The following is a 21,238-nucleotide window of genomic DNA, read 5'->3' on the forward strand; positions in this document are numbered from 1 at the left end:
GGCGATATATAAGCCCGTTTTTTCCTTTTTGTTTCTAGAAACAGGGCAGGTTTTAGCGCCAGGGGTGGATTTGGGTAGAACGGGGCGGGTTTCGAAGTGTCTGATTATCCGGAACGAGGTTTTTTTTTCTTTCTCGGAGGTTGTTTTTTTTCAGCTCCAGTGTGGTGAAGTAGGTAGCTAACCCTAACCCTAGAGCTGGTATGTTCCTACTTGGGTTATCACTCGGTGGTATCCCTGCTGCTGTGACACGGCATGATCATTTCTCAGCGGGGGCACTCTTTGCTAATGCTTGTTAGTGATATGAAAATGTTTGCGGGAGCGGGAAATAACAAAAGAGGAAGGGTACGTCAAATTCCATCTGCGCATGGAAAAACAAAGAAGGAATTAAAGGAATTTGTAAAGAGGTGATCCGAAACCTACTGTGACTCTGAAAATCACCCTCCTGTATCCCGGTATGATGATGATGAAAGGGATCTACTAATCGTTGCCAATCTATACTTCTTGACCAGCCCTATACCAGGGTTGTGGCTTCTGGAGCTAGCGGGAGCAGGTGGTTCTAGATCTATGGTGGCGAACAGCGAAGAATAATAAGAAGCGGTAATCCATATCGACATAACTAGGGAGGGATTTCTTAGCAGATGTTTACCCTATACATACATATTGGGAGGAGAGATCATATAAACTTTGAGTAGTGGAGAGGAGTACCTACATATACATGCATAACCCGTTTATAGACTCCACATAAAGAGCGGTACCACCAGGTAACAGTTCTGAGAGAGCTATCGGGTACGTGGCTCAATCTCTTAGAGATCCTTGCGGTACTGTTGTGGTTGAAGTATCATGGTATTGACAATAGCAGTTTTCCAACTTTTCGCAACCGCAGGTGAAGTTTTTGAACGTAGGAGTAGCGAAAATCTAGCAGCAGTAAAATTAACAATACTGCCTATTTCTCATGGTCGAATCTCACCCGCAACACCGGCCTTCGATCATGCTACATTAAAGGCCAAACGATGTTAAGAGGGCTTTTTCGGTAACACGAAGACATGAATTTCAACCCTTTCCTCGTGCTCTTCCATCTCACCGTTGTGAATCCGAGGCCGATGGCGTGTATAGTGATTGGTGTCCAGACTCCATCCCCATAGGAGAGAAAGAAGCGATGGCTGTTTGTGGGCTATATCCTTCTTAGCTGGGTGAATGGGTGGTGGGTGGGATGGTATGAGGGAAGAGAGATTATGGGGCGGTGAAGAGGAAGCAAGTAGTACCCCTTGTCTTCCCGATAGCCCGTCGCATCATAGACAATCACTCGGGAGAAACAAAGAATGTACCAACCTCGCATTGGATCTACTAAGCACGTATGTATCATGTAGCCGTCCGCAATAGTGTCAATGGTAGTGTTAAAAGGGGCGATTTGAAAACCCCGCCTCTGGCAGAGTTAATGTTGTTTTTCCAGACCCCCGCCAAACTGCATGTACGTATTATCTAGAATTATTTTCTCGAACTATCTAGAGCTTTTACCCAGGACGGAGTTTTGATCAGCTCCCATAACTCCATCTTGGGCCCCTTCCCAAACGGGCCCTTAAAAATGATTTGAAAAATTGAATTGAGGATAGTGCTACAACTTAATAGGATTTCTCTGCTATTATCATTAGAGTTGCCTCTATTTTTGACTTGTAATGAACCAAGTCGTAGTAAATCCTACAAATACTCCTCCGCCTTACAAGAGCCTACTCATAATAACCACAGCAAAAGAGACACAAACTTTGGATCTACTAGAAAAATCTAGGAACTTGCCCTTATTATGAATCAGCCGGGAATCGAACCCGGGTCGGGCGCATATCATTGCAAGGATGGCAAGCGCCCGTGATACCCCTACACCACTGAATCGTGAAGTCTCGGCGCTGTTAATTCTTTAAGAGAAAGTGATAAAACGGAGGCGCGCCAAGACGTGGATGTTGCAACAAGAAACAACGTCAGAAGTCAGGGTACGGCAACAACTACGCCTCCAGGCATGGCGCAGTGTGAGCGGTTGAAAATGATGTCTGAGAATGGGGTTCGGTATTTCTATCGCTTTTGACCATGATCACAACTAGAAGCTAACCACTCACCAGTTATTCAAGCGCAAGCGTTCCAATACAATCACGATCGATACAAGTAGCCACGCCCGAACGACCCTGTCTCCAGGTGTTACTAATAGCGAAGCAAGGTTTGCGCTTGTAATATCATCGATGTGCACTTCAAAAAACGACCAGTTGAGTGGTTCGCCCAGGGTATTGCTCCCAACATGTATGGCCAAGCTAAAGTAGAGTGCTATCGGCAGTAGAGAGCTGAGGGTACACCAAATTACTAGAGATGGCATTGGGAATCAAAGAAGAGTACATGCCATAGGTGCATGCAGTCAAACCGGTGGGTTACGGCGATGATTCATCTCGGTTTTCAAGACGAGGTAGTCTTTTCAGCATGTCCGCATTCAACAGTACCTTGAAGACGACCTTCTTTCAGAACCACCAAGGCTCCATCTTGATAATCGCCATCCTATAACTATAACTAGCACTCGCCTGTCTCCACCTACGAAACTTCCCCCATTAAGTACTACAAAAACCACAGCAATAACCTCAACCATAACTTTAGCACAATTGCAACCTTAATCGCACACAACAACGCCAGAAGACTCATCTACACCACAATCGATCCCTATGCCTACCCCCATCTCCACCGCCCCTATGGCTTACAAACTAACCCTCCAGTTCTCCCCCTGGTCGTTATCGTTCCCGCGCCTTTTCCTCTCCGCGCCCGCGTCACCACCCATCACTCGCGACCCACCGCCGCTATACCCCGTCTCTCCAGGAAGCTCAGAAAGTGACGACACCACCAGACCCTCCCAACACATCCTCGGAACCTCCGAAGCTTTCGACACTGTCGGGCCCTTCCAGCGGGGCGACTACGACCCGTTCTTCGACAGAGCTGATACGTACTCAGGTTACGAAAGCAGCGAATACGCAGAGTCTTGTTATAGCTATGCAGATATAAGTGACGAGGTACTATCTCTCCTCTACGCACGGAGTAGCTACGAAGTGGCCCCGCCATCGCCGGGTGAGGAGTATGGTGATTTGTTAGATTTTGAGACACCGCTGCCAGTCCCTCGTGTCCCTGCACGTCCCAGTACGAGTGGAAATAGCGAGCATGAGGAGAATCTATCTGAGTTGTTGGATCTTGTGACGCCGTTGCCGGTTCCTCGTCCCAGCGTAACCCCTAGCGCGAGCAAGAGCTGGCACGGGTATAAGCCCTTTGAGTATCTGTATCAAACCCCTACCCCTGGTCAAGGTTCCTGGAGCGACGAGAACATCTACTCCCCACTGCAAGAGTACCACCTCGAGCTGCCTTCTCCAGCCTGTCTCTGGGAGTGGCGGTGGACTGTGATCTCTATTATTACGTTTCTGGTGGGATGGTGTGCGCTGGCGATGGTTGAGCTCGAGTGGGATTGGTATTATACAGTTTCGGGGGTGGCATTAGTGGTGTTCGTGTTTGCAGCGAGTGGGAGGTTGCGGGTGTGGTGGGGTGTGATGAGGCGGGGATGGAAATTGGCGTATATGGTGTTCGGGTGAAGGCGGGGCTGCGAGTTGTTGCGACTGCTTTTTTTCTTTTCTCGCTGTTTCGTTTTTTGTTTCCTTTGTTGGCCCCCCTGGCTGGTTAGTTGGGTGATGGTTGGGTGTGCTATATGTAGCTGCCGATAAAAGTTTTGTTTGACGTAGTTAATCGATAATTTAGATCCATAATCGAATACACCAAAAGGTAGTAAGAAGGTGAATAGTGGTCCGAATTATTTATGGTGGCGCCAACGCGCGAATCTGACATAACCCTACCCAGAATTTGGACGTAACATGGCCACTCAGTCCTCTTGCATGTACTCAGAATGGCCTCGTTTTGTTAATTTATTGGAGCTCGTGGATGTTGAAATAGTGCATCGCGCCAGGCACTAGAACCACAAAACCAGTGAACTCCCGTTGCAAGTGCTTTATTTCTGTGGGAAACTTTTTAATCAGTGGCTCGGTCTACAGAACAAAGGGTCCGTTTTCTCAACGTTCTTTCAGCATAATCTGCACTTCTATGGAATACCCAATACCCGCATGCGCATGGCCCCAGCGACCACAGCTAGTTTGCGTGTCAACAGACCCAGAACAGACCGTTAGCAGAAAATCAAAACCCCACAGTCTATCTGCGCGCGTCATTGGGGACACTACCCATGAGCAGGTATTCCTTCAATTGTGGACATGTTGCACGAAAGAAGACTCGAATTAGGGATTGGCTAAATATCTCCCCGTAATTTAAATCATAACCTATCACTCGATTCGGCGGCGTCCACGGCAGCGCCAGCCTCAAGTCATGCCCTAGGTTATATGAGTGCTATACGTTAGAATAAAATGGGGATGGGCCCTCACATGTAGAATTAGATCACAATTACAGGCCGAGATATGTGGCCTACAAATTTGTTCCTCCTAAAATAAAAAAAACGCCGGTTTCTTATTTCGGAAAAGTCTAAGATGACACAGGTCTAGGTAAATGTCACCATCATCATCTTCTTCCTCTTCTTTGTGGTAGGATAAATTAGGAGGCTATTTTGATCCCGATTTCCCTGAAGGGGTGAGCGGTGGCCGGAGCTGAGAATCGGCCCTTATTACTGGTTTTGCCCGATGTCGCCGGAGCTTCTCGACCTCTGCAACTCACTTGAAAGCACTATAAGCTAGTAGATATCTCACCCTAGCTTATAGTATCCGACTGTTTGTATGTTTCGGCACCGCTAATAATAAGACGGTCAGTAATTTTGGGGTTCTTTGTACTTGGACCGGCAATATTAAGCGTATATCTATACAAGAAGTAAATAATTATTATTTCCCTCCTATTTGAGGTGTCTGTTCACTTATTTATGTAGAGATACTTTGAGAAGTTGATGGCTGAAACCCCAGGGAGATGAAGACTCGAGTGTTAGACGATTCCACAAGGTATCATAGCGTATAAGGATAGGTCAGAAAGTAGTACTTACATGTACTCATAGGGATTCAGGTTGACACTTAGAGGACACGGTCACATAAAACAGGAAGACACGCATCAGATGGAAGGTCATAATCTATAGATAGCCAGTTTCCTCCAAATAACCATCCTTCGCTTCACTAAATTTAGTTGTTCAACAATATAATTTTAATGCTCTACATCTATAGTTGTGACCTCAAATATATCATATCATCTCCTACAATATCAAAATCCCGGTTGCGTTTGCTAAATATACACCTAACCCTGGCCCGTGGTATGTACTACACCTGTCACACCACCCGAGATCGAGACGTCTTCACACAATCCTCGTCGTATTCACAAGGCTAATCGTGCATGCATGAGGCTGACAATTTCTGCCTTCGAGACCCTACTACATACTCTCGGCCTGCAAAATTGATTATCGGTGCCTTGCATCAAATATATAATGCACCGCACACGAGCTTACTCACCCAAACTGTGATTCCGTGTGATATTGCCTCAGCCGTCGAAATCTGGGCCTGACAGGTTACGTGATGGATCTCCTCTCTAGTTGAGTCATGGCAGGGTTCTACCGAAAATCACCATCTCTCCCGGGATGTTACCTGCATATGTCTCCTCGGCGAGGCGTTTGAGCCCCCAGTTGAGAACACCGTTGCTGCATGCAGTCAGCCCTGAAGTAGCCTAGATTTAACTTCATTCTCTATAGCTACGTCTTGTAAGTCTCCTCCCAGTTGTTTCGGCGATACATGAATGGGCACATGCTTTTATCTTTATCACAGACATCCTTCTCCAATTCTCCGGCCGACCTCCCGACTCTCGGGCCAGCAGGGTATACCTTGCTCCTCTGCAGGAAATAAATATGCAGATAATAGATCTACAGCATGGCATATCTACATAACTGTTGACAGCATCCTCGTCACACAACATGCAGGAAATGCCCCAATCTCCAGACACATCGCTGGAGCTGGAACCTAGACAATAGGCAGCTGATTTATCTACTACGGCGACTGGAGCCACCATATTCGAACTGTGTTCCACACGCATCTACGAAATATCATATGGATTATTTCGTTACCGCCTGAGTAACAAGGCCGCCGACTGGATTAGTTGCCATCCTAGACCTCTGCGTTGTTTGGATCTCTGCGTTGTTTGATAGTGTCTATGGAGACTCTGACTGGGGGATACGACAACGTAGTCGTTGAATTAGTCTTTCTGTTGGGCAACTAGTTTGCCTGAGTTACGAAAGTGAGTCACCATATATCACTCGGTGTCTTCACCTGAGACCTGGTTGATCGATTCCCTCACCCGCTTACCCAATCGCGGGTGGTTTGCACTCAGTAAAACTGCTAGTATGTTATGCATTGTGCAGAAGGCTGACGGAGTCATCGATAGCGAGTGATCTCTTATGTCGGGCCTCACCAATCATAACCCATACCAAGTTTGCTTCTACCTAATTAGCTAAAGAATAATTTTTATCCGCCTTGAGGCTCTAGTGCATACTACGACCTACTATAGATGGATTAACTAATGGTACTACCGAGAAAGAAAAGGAAAAAGAAAACATACTAATGTAAAGGTGCCCTACATAGATTAGTGTATAGACTGGTCTACTCTACTCTATGGCAGCGCAGAGCCCGGCCGGATAGAGTATAATTCGCCGCATAGTAGACTATGTAGCGGTACCGTTACACGCAGTTGCTAGAAACAGCGTGTGCATATCTTCTAGTCTTCAATAAGCTGCACAGTTTTCTACTCTACAGATCTTGGGACGTAAATGTTACAAGGGTTGCTTATGCACTCGACCCAGTTATGTACCTTAGAGTATCTACTACTAATCTACATACAAATAGTCAATTAGGTGCGTATACATGCACCAGACGTCTAATTCATTACAATTTCTACGCACTTCTCTGCTCTACATCATGTAGGGAGTAACTAGATACTTGTGATAGACGTATGAGCACATTCACTCGCTCAGGTACCAAAGGGAAAAGGAATAATAAAAACTCAGCCCAAGTGGGCGGCTTGAGAACCAAACCAAGCCCAATCACTCAACAAAAATATTTCCCCCTTCCTCAGAAAAACCAAAGAAAAAAACATCGTTCCCGGCGGGCGGGGCGGGCCTGAGTTACATAAGACGCAACCAACTCCCGCCGGACGCCGTTGACTTCCCGAAAACCGGAACCGGGGACCACGTCAAACGTTTTCTCGATCCGAGGAAAGAATCAACGCCCAAACTAAAATATAAAAAGAAAAAAAACACGTTTGTAACCTGTCGACTCTCGGGACAAACAAACCAGGCCTGCAAAATACCTAGTGTATATGGATAGTGACAAGGGTTTTCTTCCCCGGAATTTAATAATTTACGCCGCCGATCGACGATGAACCCCTACCTGTCCTACGAATCTATGTACCATGTACCTACTCTGTTTAGCTTGAGTTGGTATGTGTGTAGGAGCACAGTGGAGGACGCTGAGCTAAAACAGCAGAGCAAAAAAAAACTATCCTCCCTCATCTTTTCACCAAGAAAAGGAAAAAAAGGGGTGTGTGAGTGAAAATTCAACTTATTCATTGGGTTGCGCTGGAAATTCTCAACCGGACCACACACGCATGAGTTCCACACTGCTCTATAGAGTGTCGGCGGGGGAATCAAATACAAATTCGACTCTGAAATTGTGATGTATGGTTGGCAAACAGGAATCAAGACGAAGACCATCCCAATCCCATCCATCCAATTCCGATGCGCCATGTCAACTAGTGTGGCGGCTGTCAAATGGAAAAAAATATCAACTGCCACGCATGCACCACTGTATTCCCAAAAAAACATCACCCCCTCCCTTTAAACGGAAAACAGACCAGCTGGTTCGTTCGCCTGGGATAAAGATACACCCAAGGCGTATGTGCACAATTAAGCGATTAATTGGTTTTCTGCATAGGAGATAATCTTTTGGCCCGACTGGACGGAGCTGCAGGAGCAAGGAGGAAGCGAGAAAGAGAAGGCTGGCGTGTCATGGTTATATCACCCACCTGCAGATGAGGAGGTGTTTGTTTCGACCATCTTGCGTTTTCACTGTCCTCCCTCGATCGCCAGCCAAACGAAACGGGAGCTATCGCGGAGGTTTGGCGAACCTGATGTTGTCGTTGGTTACACATGCTGACTGGAATGGGAACCATTGGTAAGGAAATGCCAAGTAAAACACCCGCCAAGAAACCCGGCAACTAAGATACAGACGTCGATGTTTGAGAATATGTACCTCCACCATAATCAATAGGGTATACTCTACCACAATTCTCTGAAACAGCAGCAGATGCTCCGGTCCAGCTTAGATACGGTACCAAGTCATCATCTATCTCTGCCCTGTAGTGAAATCTTCGAGAAGATTTCTAGAGATAATATGATGTCACTCGCTCACGGGTTCTAAAAAAAAAGAAGCTTGCATAAAATACATTTCGATGGCCAACTGAACTGAGGGAGATATGTAGATCTCGAATCCTTCTCCAATCATTTCCAACAGCAATAGGAAGGCCCTTCGCCATCTCATCAAGTGCACGAGGTGTGTATGTAGGAACGCGGCGTTCTTTAGAAATAATTCTTTGGTATGTTCCCTTTTTTCGTTTGTTACAATCTGTGTTACTATTAGGTCCAAAAAAAGGGTTCAACCTCATCGGTCCTCAACTAAGTTGTACCCCGGGAAAATCCCTAGCTCCAAACCCCATCCCTGTCTTCAATATCATCACAACATCAGAAGAAGAAAAAAACAATTTAGCAAGTCTCAATAACCTCCCAAATGTCACAGAGCAGAGCAGAGTCAAAGGAAAACAGCTCGTCTGGTCAGAGACTAACCAGAAGATCATCATCACCGTCATCATATCGTGTCAAGAAAAAGGAAAACATGGGGTGCATAAAATGGGGTAGGAGAAATCATAAAAAGGGAACACAGGAAAATATGCAACAGAAACAAACAGTAAACACAATTCGGGGAGTACATAGTACACTTTGATTCCAAACGGGAAAAATCAAACGGAGAAAAAATCATAAAACAAGTACAAGTTACGGTACGGACGGTATGTATCCCTCTCGCTCCCCTCGCTCCCCGAAAACAGCCCATGCAGCAACCCTCCCCGTAATTGAAAAAAACTCCACCAGATAAAGAATGGTCGGTCCGCCACCGGGAACGAAACGCCAGGTTATGCACGCAGCAGCTGAAACACCGAAGTCCATTGTGTGCTGTGTGCCGTGTAGCTACCCTTCGTTCATCCCCCCTTCTCCCCCTCCTCCAACCGTATGTGCAAACCGGTAGAGTACCGTGGTTGAGCCAACCCCCGTTTCCGGACCAGCAGGTGCGAACGAACGGGCCCCACAGGGCTGACTCGTGCGATCCGATCCGACTCGATTCGATGGGCGGGTAAACCGGGTATGGAGTTTATCTAGCTACAGTCACTCACGGGGTGAAGGCGGATCCTGTCTAATGGCGGTCAGGGATTTGAGGCCAATAAAAGAGTTAGGTTTTGGACGCCAAGGGCAAATTACTGCAAACAGAACCATCAGACAGGATCCGCCGTCGGTAGGTGAGCGACTGTAGTCTGCAATGTCGAGTTTGTCTGCCTGCTGCCTGGTGTCTGCTATGTATATCGCGCCTTTCTTTCTTACTTTGTTTCTTCTCGCCAATCGGCCGGTGAGCCCGTGGGTCGGTGGGTCGGTGGGTCAGTGCGGTGGGTTGTTTGACATGCCATGATTGTTGCTATATCTTGCTAAAAACAGAAATGGTATAGTAGGGTATATCCTCTTTTTTTTGGCTCCGTTTCCTTCCTTCAATTCCTCCTTCTCCTTCTTTCTTTGGTATATAGTTATTCATGAGACGTAAAGACATCAAAAGTCATGCATGCATAATAGAGCACGAGGGGGGCCGGCAAGACTCCAAGGAGTCAACCAAAAAAAAATTACCCCCGGTCCGCCCCATCCCCGCAAAAAAATAAAAAAATCTGAAATGCAAAATGCACATACCCGCCCCGCTGCCATAGAGACAAGAAAAAAAAGAAAAAAAAGAAAAAAAGCAAGTAAAAAGAAAAAAAAGCGGAGGATTTGATATACCACATAATAAGGGGTATAGTAGTTAGTAGCTCCTGCAGCTTCTGTAGCTTCTGTAGCTTAGTAACTTAGTAGCAAGTAAAGCGCAAAAAATGCAGTCACCAAAAAAAAAAAAAAAACGGCCGGTAATTCCCAAAAAATAAAACCCCACAATTGATCATTGGCAGTTTGCAAAGAAAAAAAAGGGAATGGCACCCAAAAAATAAACAGCGAAATAAACACACAATGTGGGAGATGAAAGAGAGGAGGAGGAGGAGGAGGAGACGACGGAAAAAAGATTGTAGGTAAGCTATAGAAGTAGCATTTGGCATCCGATAAAACAAAAACCGCAACCGCAACCAAAAAAAAAAAAAAACGAGCAATAAACACCCCACGGATAAAAAGATAAAAAAAAGAAAAAACAGATCCGAAAGCAAAAAAATAACAAGCAACCCCCATGAGAAGGAGCCACCAAAAAAAATAGATAAAAAAAGTCACAAAAAAAGGCCTTATCACACTCCCTCCCGCACCCCCTGCCCCTAGTACCGTCCCCAAAACCAAAGCAGCCCACCGACCAAAAAAAAAGACAACCAAAAAAAGGGTTCCAATTCTCCGTTTCATCAAAACATCCCACATATAACCCAGAAAAACAAAAAGGGGGGTGCGCGCGCGCAATTCACCACTACTACAAGTAACAAAAAAAGACACCAGCCACTTGCCCTTCATCTAGACTAACATAAAACACATGGTATGATGATGATGATAACAAGAAAAAGCTAACTAACTAGAGAAAGTGGAATTGCGGCCCAGTGACGGCGCATACCCATACCCGCCGTGATCCCCTCGTTCCCGGGGCCGCGATGGGTGTGATGCGTAAGCTGCGTGCGACGTCGGCATCGTGTTTGACCTCGACAGTCCTGGCGAGACAAACACCGGCTCCGACACCAGCCTCGGCGAGAGCGTGGGCGAGTGGTGGTGCCTTGAGCTTGAATGCCTTGGCGGCGAGGCGTGGGGCGAGTGAGGCGAATGGGGGTGGTGACTGCTTGGCGGCGAGTGGGGGTGGATGCTGCTGCCCGGTGGTGGAGGATAGTATGGTATGCCGTAGAATTCCGCCGCTTTTCGGACATGCTCGGCGGGGAGAGGCTGTGCGGGGCCGCATGCGGGGTCGGCGGGGTGTATTGAGGGTGAGGTGGAGCTAGGTTGGCGGTAGTGGGTCCCTGACGGTACACCTCCCTTGGCTTGTGCGGCGGCTTCCATGTTTTCGTGGATGTAAACCTCGAAGGTATACCTCTTCCATGTCCCACTTGAAGTATCGATGCTTGGGGGAAAAATCAGCAAAAGTTAAACTTATCATTGACATTACTGTGCTTACCCATCTGTAGTAGTGCGCATTTCAGGCGTGCGCGTTTCAGACGTATGCACTTTCTTGTCGGGAACTGGCGTATCGGTTGATGATGGGCTTGAGTATCCAGAGTCGCACGGTGCCGGTCCCTCGCGAGGGTGCATGCGGGACGCCTGTTTCTCGATACTTGGGCTGCTGTGTCTTCGTCTTGGCGCGTAGTTGGCTGCTCCGCTAGAAGAGTATGGGGAGGTATTGTGGGTTGGGGCCGATGCTCCGTAGACTGCGGGGCGCATCATCGGAGTCGAAGGGACTTCGTCGCATCTTGAAGTGACAGAGGATCCTCTGCGTAATATTGGTGGGGTTTTTGAAGACCTTCGTTCGCGAGTGTGCGGGACCTCGGATCCACGATCTCGCTCCCGATCTCTACCCCCTCTTTCTCGGCGCTCTCTGTCCTGTCTCTGTAGCCTTTCCTGCTCTTTTTCTGATGCTCTAAGATCCCCTCGCTCCTCTGAAACAGGCGGTCTGATTGGTTCATCCGCCATGCTCATCTTCGCCTTGACCTTGGCAAGCCTCTCCTCTTCAGCCTTCTTCGCTTCGAGATATCCGGGTCGGACGTCGGGTACCACCGGCGGTATCGGTGCTGCTGGCGGAACTTTCGTACTCGGGATCGGAATTTCGTATTGTCGGTCGTATGATGATTTTCGCGGGGAACCGTCGGGTTGTATCTATTGTATCCCTTCTTTGTCGGTTGTTCATCGGGATGGCGCGAATGTGACTGTGGTGGGGCCTGTGGTTGCGGCTGTGGATACCTTTGAGCCTCCTCATACTCCCTTCTTAATAACCGCTCCCGCTCTGCTGCCTCAAACTTCCTCGCCTCCTCTTGCTCTATCCACGCATAACGCTCTTCCTGCGTCTCCTTCCTCATATTCCGCTCCTCCTGACTCCACGAGGACTCTTCCCTCGACTTTCTATCCCCCCGTCCTTCTGCTCGCTTCCTTGCATGCCTCGCCTCCCGGTCCTTCTCCTTCTGTCTGTCATCTGGCGACGGGTTAGTACCACTCCTCTCCCTCCTCGGTCGATCTGTCCTCTCTGATGCTCGCTCCGCACTTCCTGGGGATGGCCCGGGTCCGCTGGCGCTCCGATGTGATGAGTGGGGGTGGGCATGGGCCATGTGGGGCGTCTGCATTGGTTGTGGCTGTGGTTGTGGGGGTGGTGGTGGTGGTTTAGCTGCTGCTTCTTCTGCTGCTTTGGCCTGCTTCACCAGTTCTTCGTCGTATTTCCGCCTGCGGCGACTGTCGATCAGGAGCTCGTAGGCCTCCTGGACCTTCTGGAACTGAATGGCCTTTTCCTCGCGTAGTGACTCGTCCTTCACCTTGTCGGGATGGCATTGCAGGATTAGCTTCTTGTATGAACTCCTGATGGCGGCTGTGGCGGCATCGTTAGGTATTCCGAGGACTGCATAGGGGTCGGTAGTCATCTTCGGAAGCGCCATAGGGGGTGTGTAGATTTGGGGCTGTAACAGACGAGCAGAGACTAGTGGTTAAAGTCTTCTGCTCGAGAGGTGTGCAGCTGGCTGGTGGTAATAGTAGTTTTGATTAAGATTAACGGGTCCTGTTGATGTTGAAAGAGGGGGGGGGGGGTGGAAGAAGAGGGAGGTGGGGAGATCTAATATGCGCTAGTAGTAGTGGCCACTTTTGAGTATTACTACAGGGAACGACGTGTACTCGGTAATGGTACTTGTAATAGTAGATGCCAAGTATGGAGTAGCGTGGGAATAGTAGATGCCAAGACTGAGTGGTTTAGATCAGGACCGGAATGGAAGAAGTACTGTCGATGGAACGAAGGACGATCTCGCCGGATTGAGATGAATAATATGCAAGTAGTAGTCGATTGAGTTATTGCAAATAGCCAGGCAACGATTCCAGATGGTAGCGTGAATGAGTTATAGAAATAAAAGAACGATTATAGCATTCAGAGGGAGGGGGGGTTGGTTATATTGACGGTCTACAGTCAATATGGTTGGCTGGGCCTGCTCCTGAGTTCCTTTTTCCTGTGGAAGGATGAAGAAAGAGAGAGAGAGAGTATGGCTCTCAAGAAAAGGGGGGGCTTAGTAGAAGCAGTGGTGGTGGCTCGCAGAACCTGCAGTGTGCTGTATACGCAGATGGCAATTCGATGACGAATACCAGCTAGCGGGTAATGAAAAGGAACGAAAGAGAAACAAGTACGTTAAGCGTAAAAAGTAGTAAAAGTAGAAGTAGAAGAAGTAAATAGCAGAAGTAGAAGATAGTAGTAGTAGTAGTAGTAAGTAGTAGGAGGAAAGGCAAGCCTAAGCCTGTAAGACGGAGTCTATTTGCAAAAGAGGCCCCTTCTTCCTGTTTCTAACACAGCGCGGTGGCTGGACAATAGGGACGAACAACTGTCTTGACAGGTTCGTTTCCCGGAGATATGATTTCAAAGCAGCCGAGTTGATCTCTCGAATAACAAAAGGGCAGTCAAATCAGATGGGCGGCGTTTCGATTGTTTCGGAGGAGAGAGAAAGAAAGAGTCGTGGCTGTTTCGATTGCAAGTTAATGCAACCGGGGGAGAGGGGGGGTAGGACGGATGAATGTCTATGCCGGACAAGCAACGTGGGACTGGACTGGAACTGGACTGGTGATAGAACAGTAGCAGACAGAGATTGAAGAAAGTAAAAAAAAAAAATTCAAAGATTCAGTGATATGGAGAAAGCACGGAGTTTGTTTTTCGTTCCGAGCGGACGATTGAAGAGAGAGCAATGGGGATGATGGCCCGACCGATAGATAGAAGCGGGGATGTGGTGGTAGTAAGAGGGGGGGTTAATTCGGGGAAGAGAGGGGGAGGGGGGTGTAGGTCAACTGAGATGCAAGATGGGGGGGAGAGTGGGTGTGGGGAGAAATAAAAGAGAAATTGGGGGGGGGGGGGGGTGAATTTCGAGGTGAGGTTCAAGAGAAGAGAATAATAGTAGAGAATAAGGTAGGGTAGAGAAGTAGGGGGAAGAGCGTGATGAAACGACCAATTCACTTTTGCGAGCAAAGTTGCCTGTTGTCCGAGTTACTGACTGGTTTGTGTTTTTGGGTGTGTGTGCAGCAGGACAGACAGAGACATGAGCTGCGTACAGTTGTGGTGGGTGAGAACACTCACTGACTGACTGAGCGTGGATATGGGTATGGGGTCTGGGTATGGGTATGGGTGGTGGTGTGGGTGTGTGGCCCGGATGGAGAGTGAGTGAGTGAGGGCGCGATGATGATGGGCGAGGGAAAGAACAGAACAGGCAAACAGGCTATTGGGTATTATCACTTGTCCAATTCGTGATGGTGGGGAGAGCGGGATGTCCCAAGACCTGCCTGCTGCTTGTGCTAGCTGCTAAGAAAGGCTGCTCCTCATGCTCCTGCTATGGCTACTCTCTCGTCCAACTGAACTCTTCTGGACAGCAACACCGGCCAGCACTATGAAAAGGAAAGGGCAGGGGACATCGCGGATTGGCTTACACGCCCTGCGGGGAGCGACCAGCCAGGGCAACGCCAAAGCAGGGAAGGGAAGCTCTCAGGCAAGCACAAGCACTGAGCAGCAACACCAGCAGTCTACAGACAGACAAGTTAACACGCAAGGGCCCAAAAGTACCCAAACTCCCACTGGTTCATGGCCGCCACCACCACCACCCCCCAGCAAAGCCAAGAAGTCACTCCCAGATTTTGGCTCACCACTTTCAATACCTACCCGTTCTTGTTGCCCTCTCTTCTCACTCTTCCAAACCACCAGAAAAATGATCTCGATTCCACTTTGATGAGTTGTTCAAAAACATTCAAGAAGGCCCCCGTATCCCATCCTTCCCCCTCACCCTTCCCCTTCCCCCAAGCGAAAAAACCTCTCACCACTATTAAACCCTCCCCCGAGAGAGCAAACCTTGCGGCTTCCGTAACGTCGCTGCCCCCCCTTCTTCCCCCCCACTGGGTAGGTACTCGTAGGGTCCCAAACATTCCCTGCGTAGGGTACAAACTGGTACATACCAATCTACATCACATCTACCCCGTGATTTATTATTAAATCGCCGCGTAAAATAGGTTCATCTCTACAAATAAATAAAATATCTCCTCACGAGCAGGAAGCGGCCCAGGGGTGGTGGTGGTGGTGGTGGGGCGCCAAATCCAGTCCTTGTCCTTTCCCCTTCTTCCCGACCGAACTACTTGATAGGGAAACAATCCCACAACCACAATCTCAGCCAATCAGGAAAAATCCCACGTTCCCGGCGCGTATGTCGAGAAGAGTATCTACGCATAGGGTGGTGGTGGTGGGTGCGAAAACCAGGAAGGGAGGCTCCTCTCCAGGTAAAAAAAAACACTAAAATAAAAAATAGAACATCGAAAAATAAAACAAAACATAAAAAACGGGTCCTGCAGACACTGATCTGGAAGGGGGAGGGGGTACAACGCCTTCACCGCATATACATACATACAGTAAACATAGATAAAATCTCCTCAGGGCGTTTATGGTTTGTGGGATTTGCTCTGTGGGTGGCCGCTGCTGCTAGATAACTGTAAGTTTCGCTAGCCACCAGTGCACCACCACAGTGACAGTAACCACCGCAGCAACCACAATAGTAACCACAACCCATAACCCACAACCTTTCACATCCACAAACCAAACCACCAACCATCATCGACTGTCAAGCGGGGGCAGCAGCAGCTTAGCCAACAGGACAGAAAGAAAGAAAAAACCACCAATCCCCAATGGGGTTCATTCCCTCCATGATTCCAAATCGGGCACTATTTACTGTTGCACCCTCTCGTCGCGCGCCCCCCCAAAAACAGAACGGGGTATTTGTCCCTAACCCATTCCTGGAAACGCAAATGACACAAATAGAACCCCTCCTGGTCCCTGCACGATACACCACCGCGCCTTAGCACGGAACCACCCAGAAGCCAAAAGAAAGAAACTCTGGGCCCTTGCGAGCCGGGCACGCTTCCGTTCCCGGACGGTCATCACCACATCTGTCTGTCTGTCTGTCGTCCCATCTCGCGCGAGGGGGGAAGGGAGGGAGCCCGCGAAAACACTCCCCCAACGTTAGGACGTGCGTGCGGCGGCGGCGGTCGTGGTCGTGGGAGGATGGCAACTGCTGTGCGACCGATTGAGCGGCAGGGCTGGTTGGCTGCCCGCTTCTACTTTACTTACCGATTCTACAGCTACATGCCCTACATGGACTTTTTTTTTTGACATACATATGATGATGATGCTTCTTCAACTGCCCTGCCTGCCATGCCCTGTCCTGCCTACATAAAAGCACCTCCCTGTCCGCATCAAGATGCCGCACCCAGTGAAGCCCTGCCGATTCGCGCCCAACCCAGCACCGTCAAAACGAAACATCTCCAGGGTTGGTGGGGGTGGGTGGGAGGCGAACATACATAAAAATTAAATAAACGTCGAACCAAACAAAAGTTACCCCGAAATTCCCCCTTCCCTTCCCACACCCGCCGCCAGATGTGCACGTTACATGACATATGGGGGGGGGGGGGGGGCTGGAGGGCGAACAAGGCCGAGTTTCTGGTGGTATGCACTTTGATGCTGGGTGCCGTCTTGCGCGAGGATATATGCTGGCTGGGGGGAGGATATAAAAGCTGGTCCTACCTAGAGTACAGTGCTGTACTTACCTGCTCGACACATGTATGTACGCCGGTAGTAGGTAGGACAGCACCTGGAGGAAGGAGAGTACAACAGCGGTAGGTATATACCTGGTAGATGATGTACTCCGAGTAGCACTGCAGTTGTAGATTTCGACTCAGGCTGGCTGGTTGGGTAGCGGATATGTACTCTACATACTTCTCGAGATGCGTATAGCATATAGATAGACAGTCGATATGTAGATAGTAGAACAATTATAATCAACACGGCTTCAAACACAGCGAATTATTAACCACGGACCCAGCAGAAAAGTGTAGAACGCGTACAGTGCTCTATGTAGATATGTGAGTACAACTTACTCACTCCCTACATGCTCCATGCAGGTGCAAAAACGAAAATATATACGTATTCAAAAAGATGTTTATCAATTATGACATTTGTCTCACCTGGCCTGTATGTTTGCCGCCGCCTCAAGCAGGCAGTCAGTGCGAGCCTACCTAGCTAGCTAGCTACACCTATCAGTAGCAAAACCCTATTCGGGGGGCGGATAAGATAATCAATGTCAATGCGGGGCCTACCTGACTACATATTACATACCCGCCTGCCAATTCAATTCACTTATCTCTGCCCTTCAGAAGGCTTCTCGAAGACGTAGGGTGCTCGTGATGTGCTTCTACGTGCAGGGTTAGGTACTGTCTAACATGCGCACACCCGGACTGGCTAGGGTCCGTGGAGAGGGGAAACAGTCTCCAGATGGGAAAAATAGGTGAGATATGATATGATGCGGGGGATGAATCAAGTTTAAGTTTCTCGGTAAAGGATTCTTTGGGTGTTGGTGGTGTTGGTTCATCGCATATGAGGCAGTCAAGACAGGACATGGGGGTGGGCAGGCAGCGTGGTGATGATGATGCTATGATACTACCGACTTGGACTGTGCTATCACTTCATGTGACTGATCCATCGTGTTACCTCCGAGTGCTTGGAGGGACGAGGACATCTCTGTGGAGTATCTAGGTGTAGATGTAGTCGTAGCAGAAAGGCACTAGCTAACCATGTAATTCCCCCCATCCCCCCCATTAAAACCGCCCAACACCCAGCCTTATCGCGCCCTTTTCCCCACCCAACTTGCGCGTGATGTCCCTATCGTCCGGTTCCTGCTTTGAGGGGTGGACGATGGAGGGGTAGCGACGCCGCGGTACGGGTACGGATGGGCATCTCGCCCTGATGTCGTGATATGTGAGGCTTAGATTAACTATTACGACTTAGTGGTGGAGGGGATGGTTTGCGCAGCGGAGTTCGCACTGGCACGCAGTTTGTACCTCCGGAGTAGGAAGAGCAGAGTATGTAGATACTATTTTCATCATCTTGTGTGCTACATACATATTGACGGTACTGTGCTCTACGTACTCCTCGTGGACGTGCTTCCACATGTCGACTATGGATTACAGGTATGTACGTAAAGTAGAGCAGGCAGGTACTTGCCTAGGCCCAGCCAGGTACGGTACATACAGCGATTAATTGCACCAGCGGCGGCGGCGGCGAGCGAGTGAGCGCCTCGTGGCCCTTGATGTAAACAATCACCCGTTCCCCTCGCAACCATTCACTCGCTCCCTTCACTTATCGAACACAAACCCGCTGCAAGAAGCACCTCATCAATCACACCGAAGGCGCAGGCAAGCAGGCACTTGACACTTCTGAACAGAGTAAACAGATGTGCGCGCTAGGTTCGAATGAAGCTATTTGTACGGATTCACCGGATGTCTGGACTTGTCGGGTGTCGCGATGGAACAAGTCTAGCTACGTAGATACATACTACCGGGAATATAAAGTCTGTCCCCTTTGGTACGTAGGTAGGACACCAAACTTTCTTGTCCACACATGTACCAAAGTGGACAGACTTTATATTATCGCTAGTACATAGTGGTCCCTGCTTGCTATATGATACCTACCCCGCCGCCGATAGAGTGATAGAGCATCAGAGGAGGTAGGTGCTCTCGGCCGGCCTGTGATGCGCAAAACAAAACAAACAAGCCAGCAACCCCGCGTCTCCGCAACAACGAGGGTCAGGGTTGAAGCCAGGGCGGTGATCCCGCTAATCATTGCGGTAGAGGGAGAGTGGATGATGACTGATGATCTCCCAGGGTGGGTGCTGGCGTCATTGACATGATCGGTAGGTCGGTCGGGGCCGGAGGGGGTGGATGATGAATGGATTCTCTATCAAGATACACATTGGAACTATGATGATTGGTATTTTTGTTTTTTTACTTCATGGGTAAGACTAAAATTTATGATGGTGATATTCTCCGGAACAGACGGTGGATGGGTGGAGGGGTGGTGGGAAGCAACATCAACGTGGATGTAAGTAAGCATCAGCCCGATGTGTGATGGATTTGTTTGCGCATGAGATTTGGATTGCGTCTACATAGAGTACAGACATGGCTGTATGTAGAAAGACTATTCTCGCCGCCTCCACCATCAATCATCAGCTTCGCTTGTTCAGCTTCCGGACGCGCCGAATGGAAAAGAGCGAAAAGGCGAAAAGCGAGAATTGCCTTCCGACTTTCCTCATCCATTACATTACGTCTTTCATTGCTCCGCAGAAGACGTTCGGATGCACATCAAATCGAGTTTCAACATGCTCAGGCTGGTAGTGTAGGGCATTCAATATGTAGTCATAGCCACGGCCGTATGTGCACCGGTACCGTCCAGTGCAGTTAACAGTACCATGGGGCAAAAGTTATCTCCGTGTCGAACAATTAGAAATCCCCTCTCTCCCCATGCATTGCTTTCGTATTCGAAACAATTCAAAGCGATTCGGTCTCCTTCCGAGCAGTATCACGCACGATATGTCATGTACTTTTAGAACCCCAAAAAAGGAAATGGAAATAAAAAAGGTTTCCTTACTCCTCTGGGGAAACATTCCACAAGATTCGCCATCATCGTTTAGAGTAGGTACATGTGGAGTAGCTGTCAGCCATGAGTGAGCCCTCGAATAGATCCCTGGGATATCAATCAATCAATCAAAGATGGACAGATCCATGGAGACCTCGATGTGCGTGACCGTCGTGTCCTGTGGTCGGGGCCCTGAACTGTCTAGCGTTACGCTAGTCGCGGCAAGGGCGGACGAACCCAAGGAAACGAGCAGTAAATGGCATTGTTAATGTGAGTAGTGTAATGTAATAGTTTGATTGCCCATAGCCAAACAAAGTGAATTGCATTGTTTGGAGGGTTCAATCCCACCGGTGAATGCCTCAGGAGTAGCAGCAGCAGTAGTAGCAGCAGAACGTGGCTGGGATCGGGCAGGGCGACATACGTGCAGCAACACTTGGCTTGGCACATTGGTGGTACACTCAGCACTGGGCCGTGGCTCGTTTGGAATGTTACGGTTGGCTAGAACTGGAATTACGACAGGTGGCTTGTTTGGAACAAATCGTTTATTAGCAGCCGAGGTTGAGGCTCCTGTTCCTTGACCAATCACATTCTCATCCACTCTCTCCTCTCCGTCGGTTTCGAGGACGGGCTTTAAGCACTCCATCGATCTAGGTATCACGAGAACAGTAGTTACACTCCACCACCCAGCTAAGCTACGTGCTTCTCCACAGACGGTGCCGGTGAGGAGGTAGTAAAAAAAAAAAAAAAGACAAACAGAGGGGAAACAATGGCATGACTCAGACTCCACTGAACGAACCCCGCACAAACCATCGATCATCTGGCTGCTGCGTCGGGATTTCGTTCACGAGAGTGGCTGGAATTAACGAAATGGGCATCGCACCCGGTTATGGTAAACTTTAGGTTAACTAACATTCTGATGCGATGTTAGGTTAGCCCCGTGTTCTGTTGCTCGCCTTTATCGTGGAGATTGGTAATGATCGGCTTTACCGCAAAACAACAGCCCTTGACACTGATCTTACAACCAATTCCAAACTACTTTACATACATCGTGAGATGTGCTTTCTTTCTCTGGCCCTTTTCTTTATTTCTTTTCACTCGCACAAACCTCTCTCCTTCCTTCTCCGCTTGCAAGTACCTGACAAAGCATAAGAGAGAGAGAAAAAAAACTTAACCAATTGCAACCTCTTCGGAGAATTACGCCCCATGCCCAGCCCCCTGGCCAGCGCATCGTTCCAATAGCTTGATGAGCCAGCCTACCGGGTCCTATTTTGGAGATG

General features: G+C 48.7%; 4 protein-coding genes across 4 annotated transcripts; 3 read left to right on the forward strand and 1 right to left on the reverse strand.

The window, feature by feature from the left end:
* Positions 1–2,008: 2,008 nt before the first annotated feature.
* On the forward strand, positions 2,009–2,320 carry LAJ45_08889 (uncharacterized protein; the record flags this gene model as incomplete). The annotated part of the gene is made up of 3 exons (XM_046118438.1): positions 2,009–2,055; positions 2,109–2,151; positions 2,204–2,320. 3 exons carry the CDS (start codon positions 2,009–2,011, stop codon positions 2,318–2,320), a joined length of 207 nt encoding a protein of 68 aa, XP_045968394.1.
* A 373-nt stretch (positions 2,321–2,693) lies between these two features.
* On the forward strand, positions 2,694–3,602 carry LAJ45_08890 (uncharacterized protein; the record flags this gene model as incomplete). Its single annotated transcript, XM_046118439.1, has 1 exon — positions 2,694–3,602. One exon carries the CDS (start codon positions 2,694–2,696, stop codon positions 3,600–3,602), a length of 909 nt encoding a protein of 302 aa, XP_045968395.1.
* A 7,271-nt stretch (positions 3,603–10,873) lies between these two features.
* On the reverse strand, positions 10,874–12,912 carry LAJ45_08891 (uncharacterized protein; the record flags this gene model as incomplete). Its single annotated transcript, XM_046118440.1, has 3 exons — positions 10,874–11,411; positions 11,466–12,022; positions 12,097–12,912. The coding sequence occupies 3 exons, from the start codon at positions 12,910–12,912 to the stop codon at positions 10,874–10,876; spliced, it is 1,911 nt and encodes a 636-aa protein (XP_045968396.1).
* Positions 12,913–16,180: 3,268 nt separating this feature from the next.
* LAJ45_08893 (uncharacterized protein) lies at positions 16,181–16,664 on the forward strand (the record flags this gene model as incomplete). The annotated part of the gene is made up of 2 exons (XM_046118441.1): positions 16,181–16,267; positions 16,314–16,664. 2 exons carry the CDS (start codon positions 16,181–16,183, stop codon positions 16,662–16,664), a joined length of 438 nt encoding a protein of 145 aa, XP_045968397.1.
* Positions 16,665–21,238: the final 4,574 nt, after the last annotated feature.

The sequence above is a fragment of the Morchella importuna genome, assembly GCF_003444635.1.
Source record: "Morchella importuna strain M04M26 chromosome Unknown Morimp01GS032, whole genome shotgun sequence".
NCBI lineage: Eukaryota > Fungi > Ascomycota > Pezizomycetes > Pezizales > Morchellaceae > Morchella > Morchella importuna.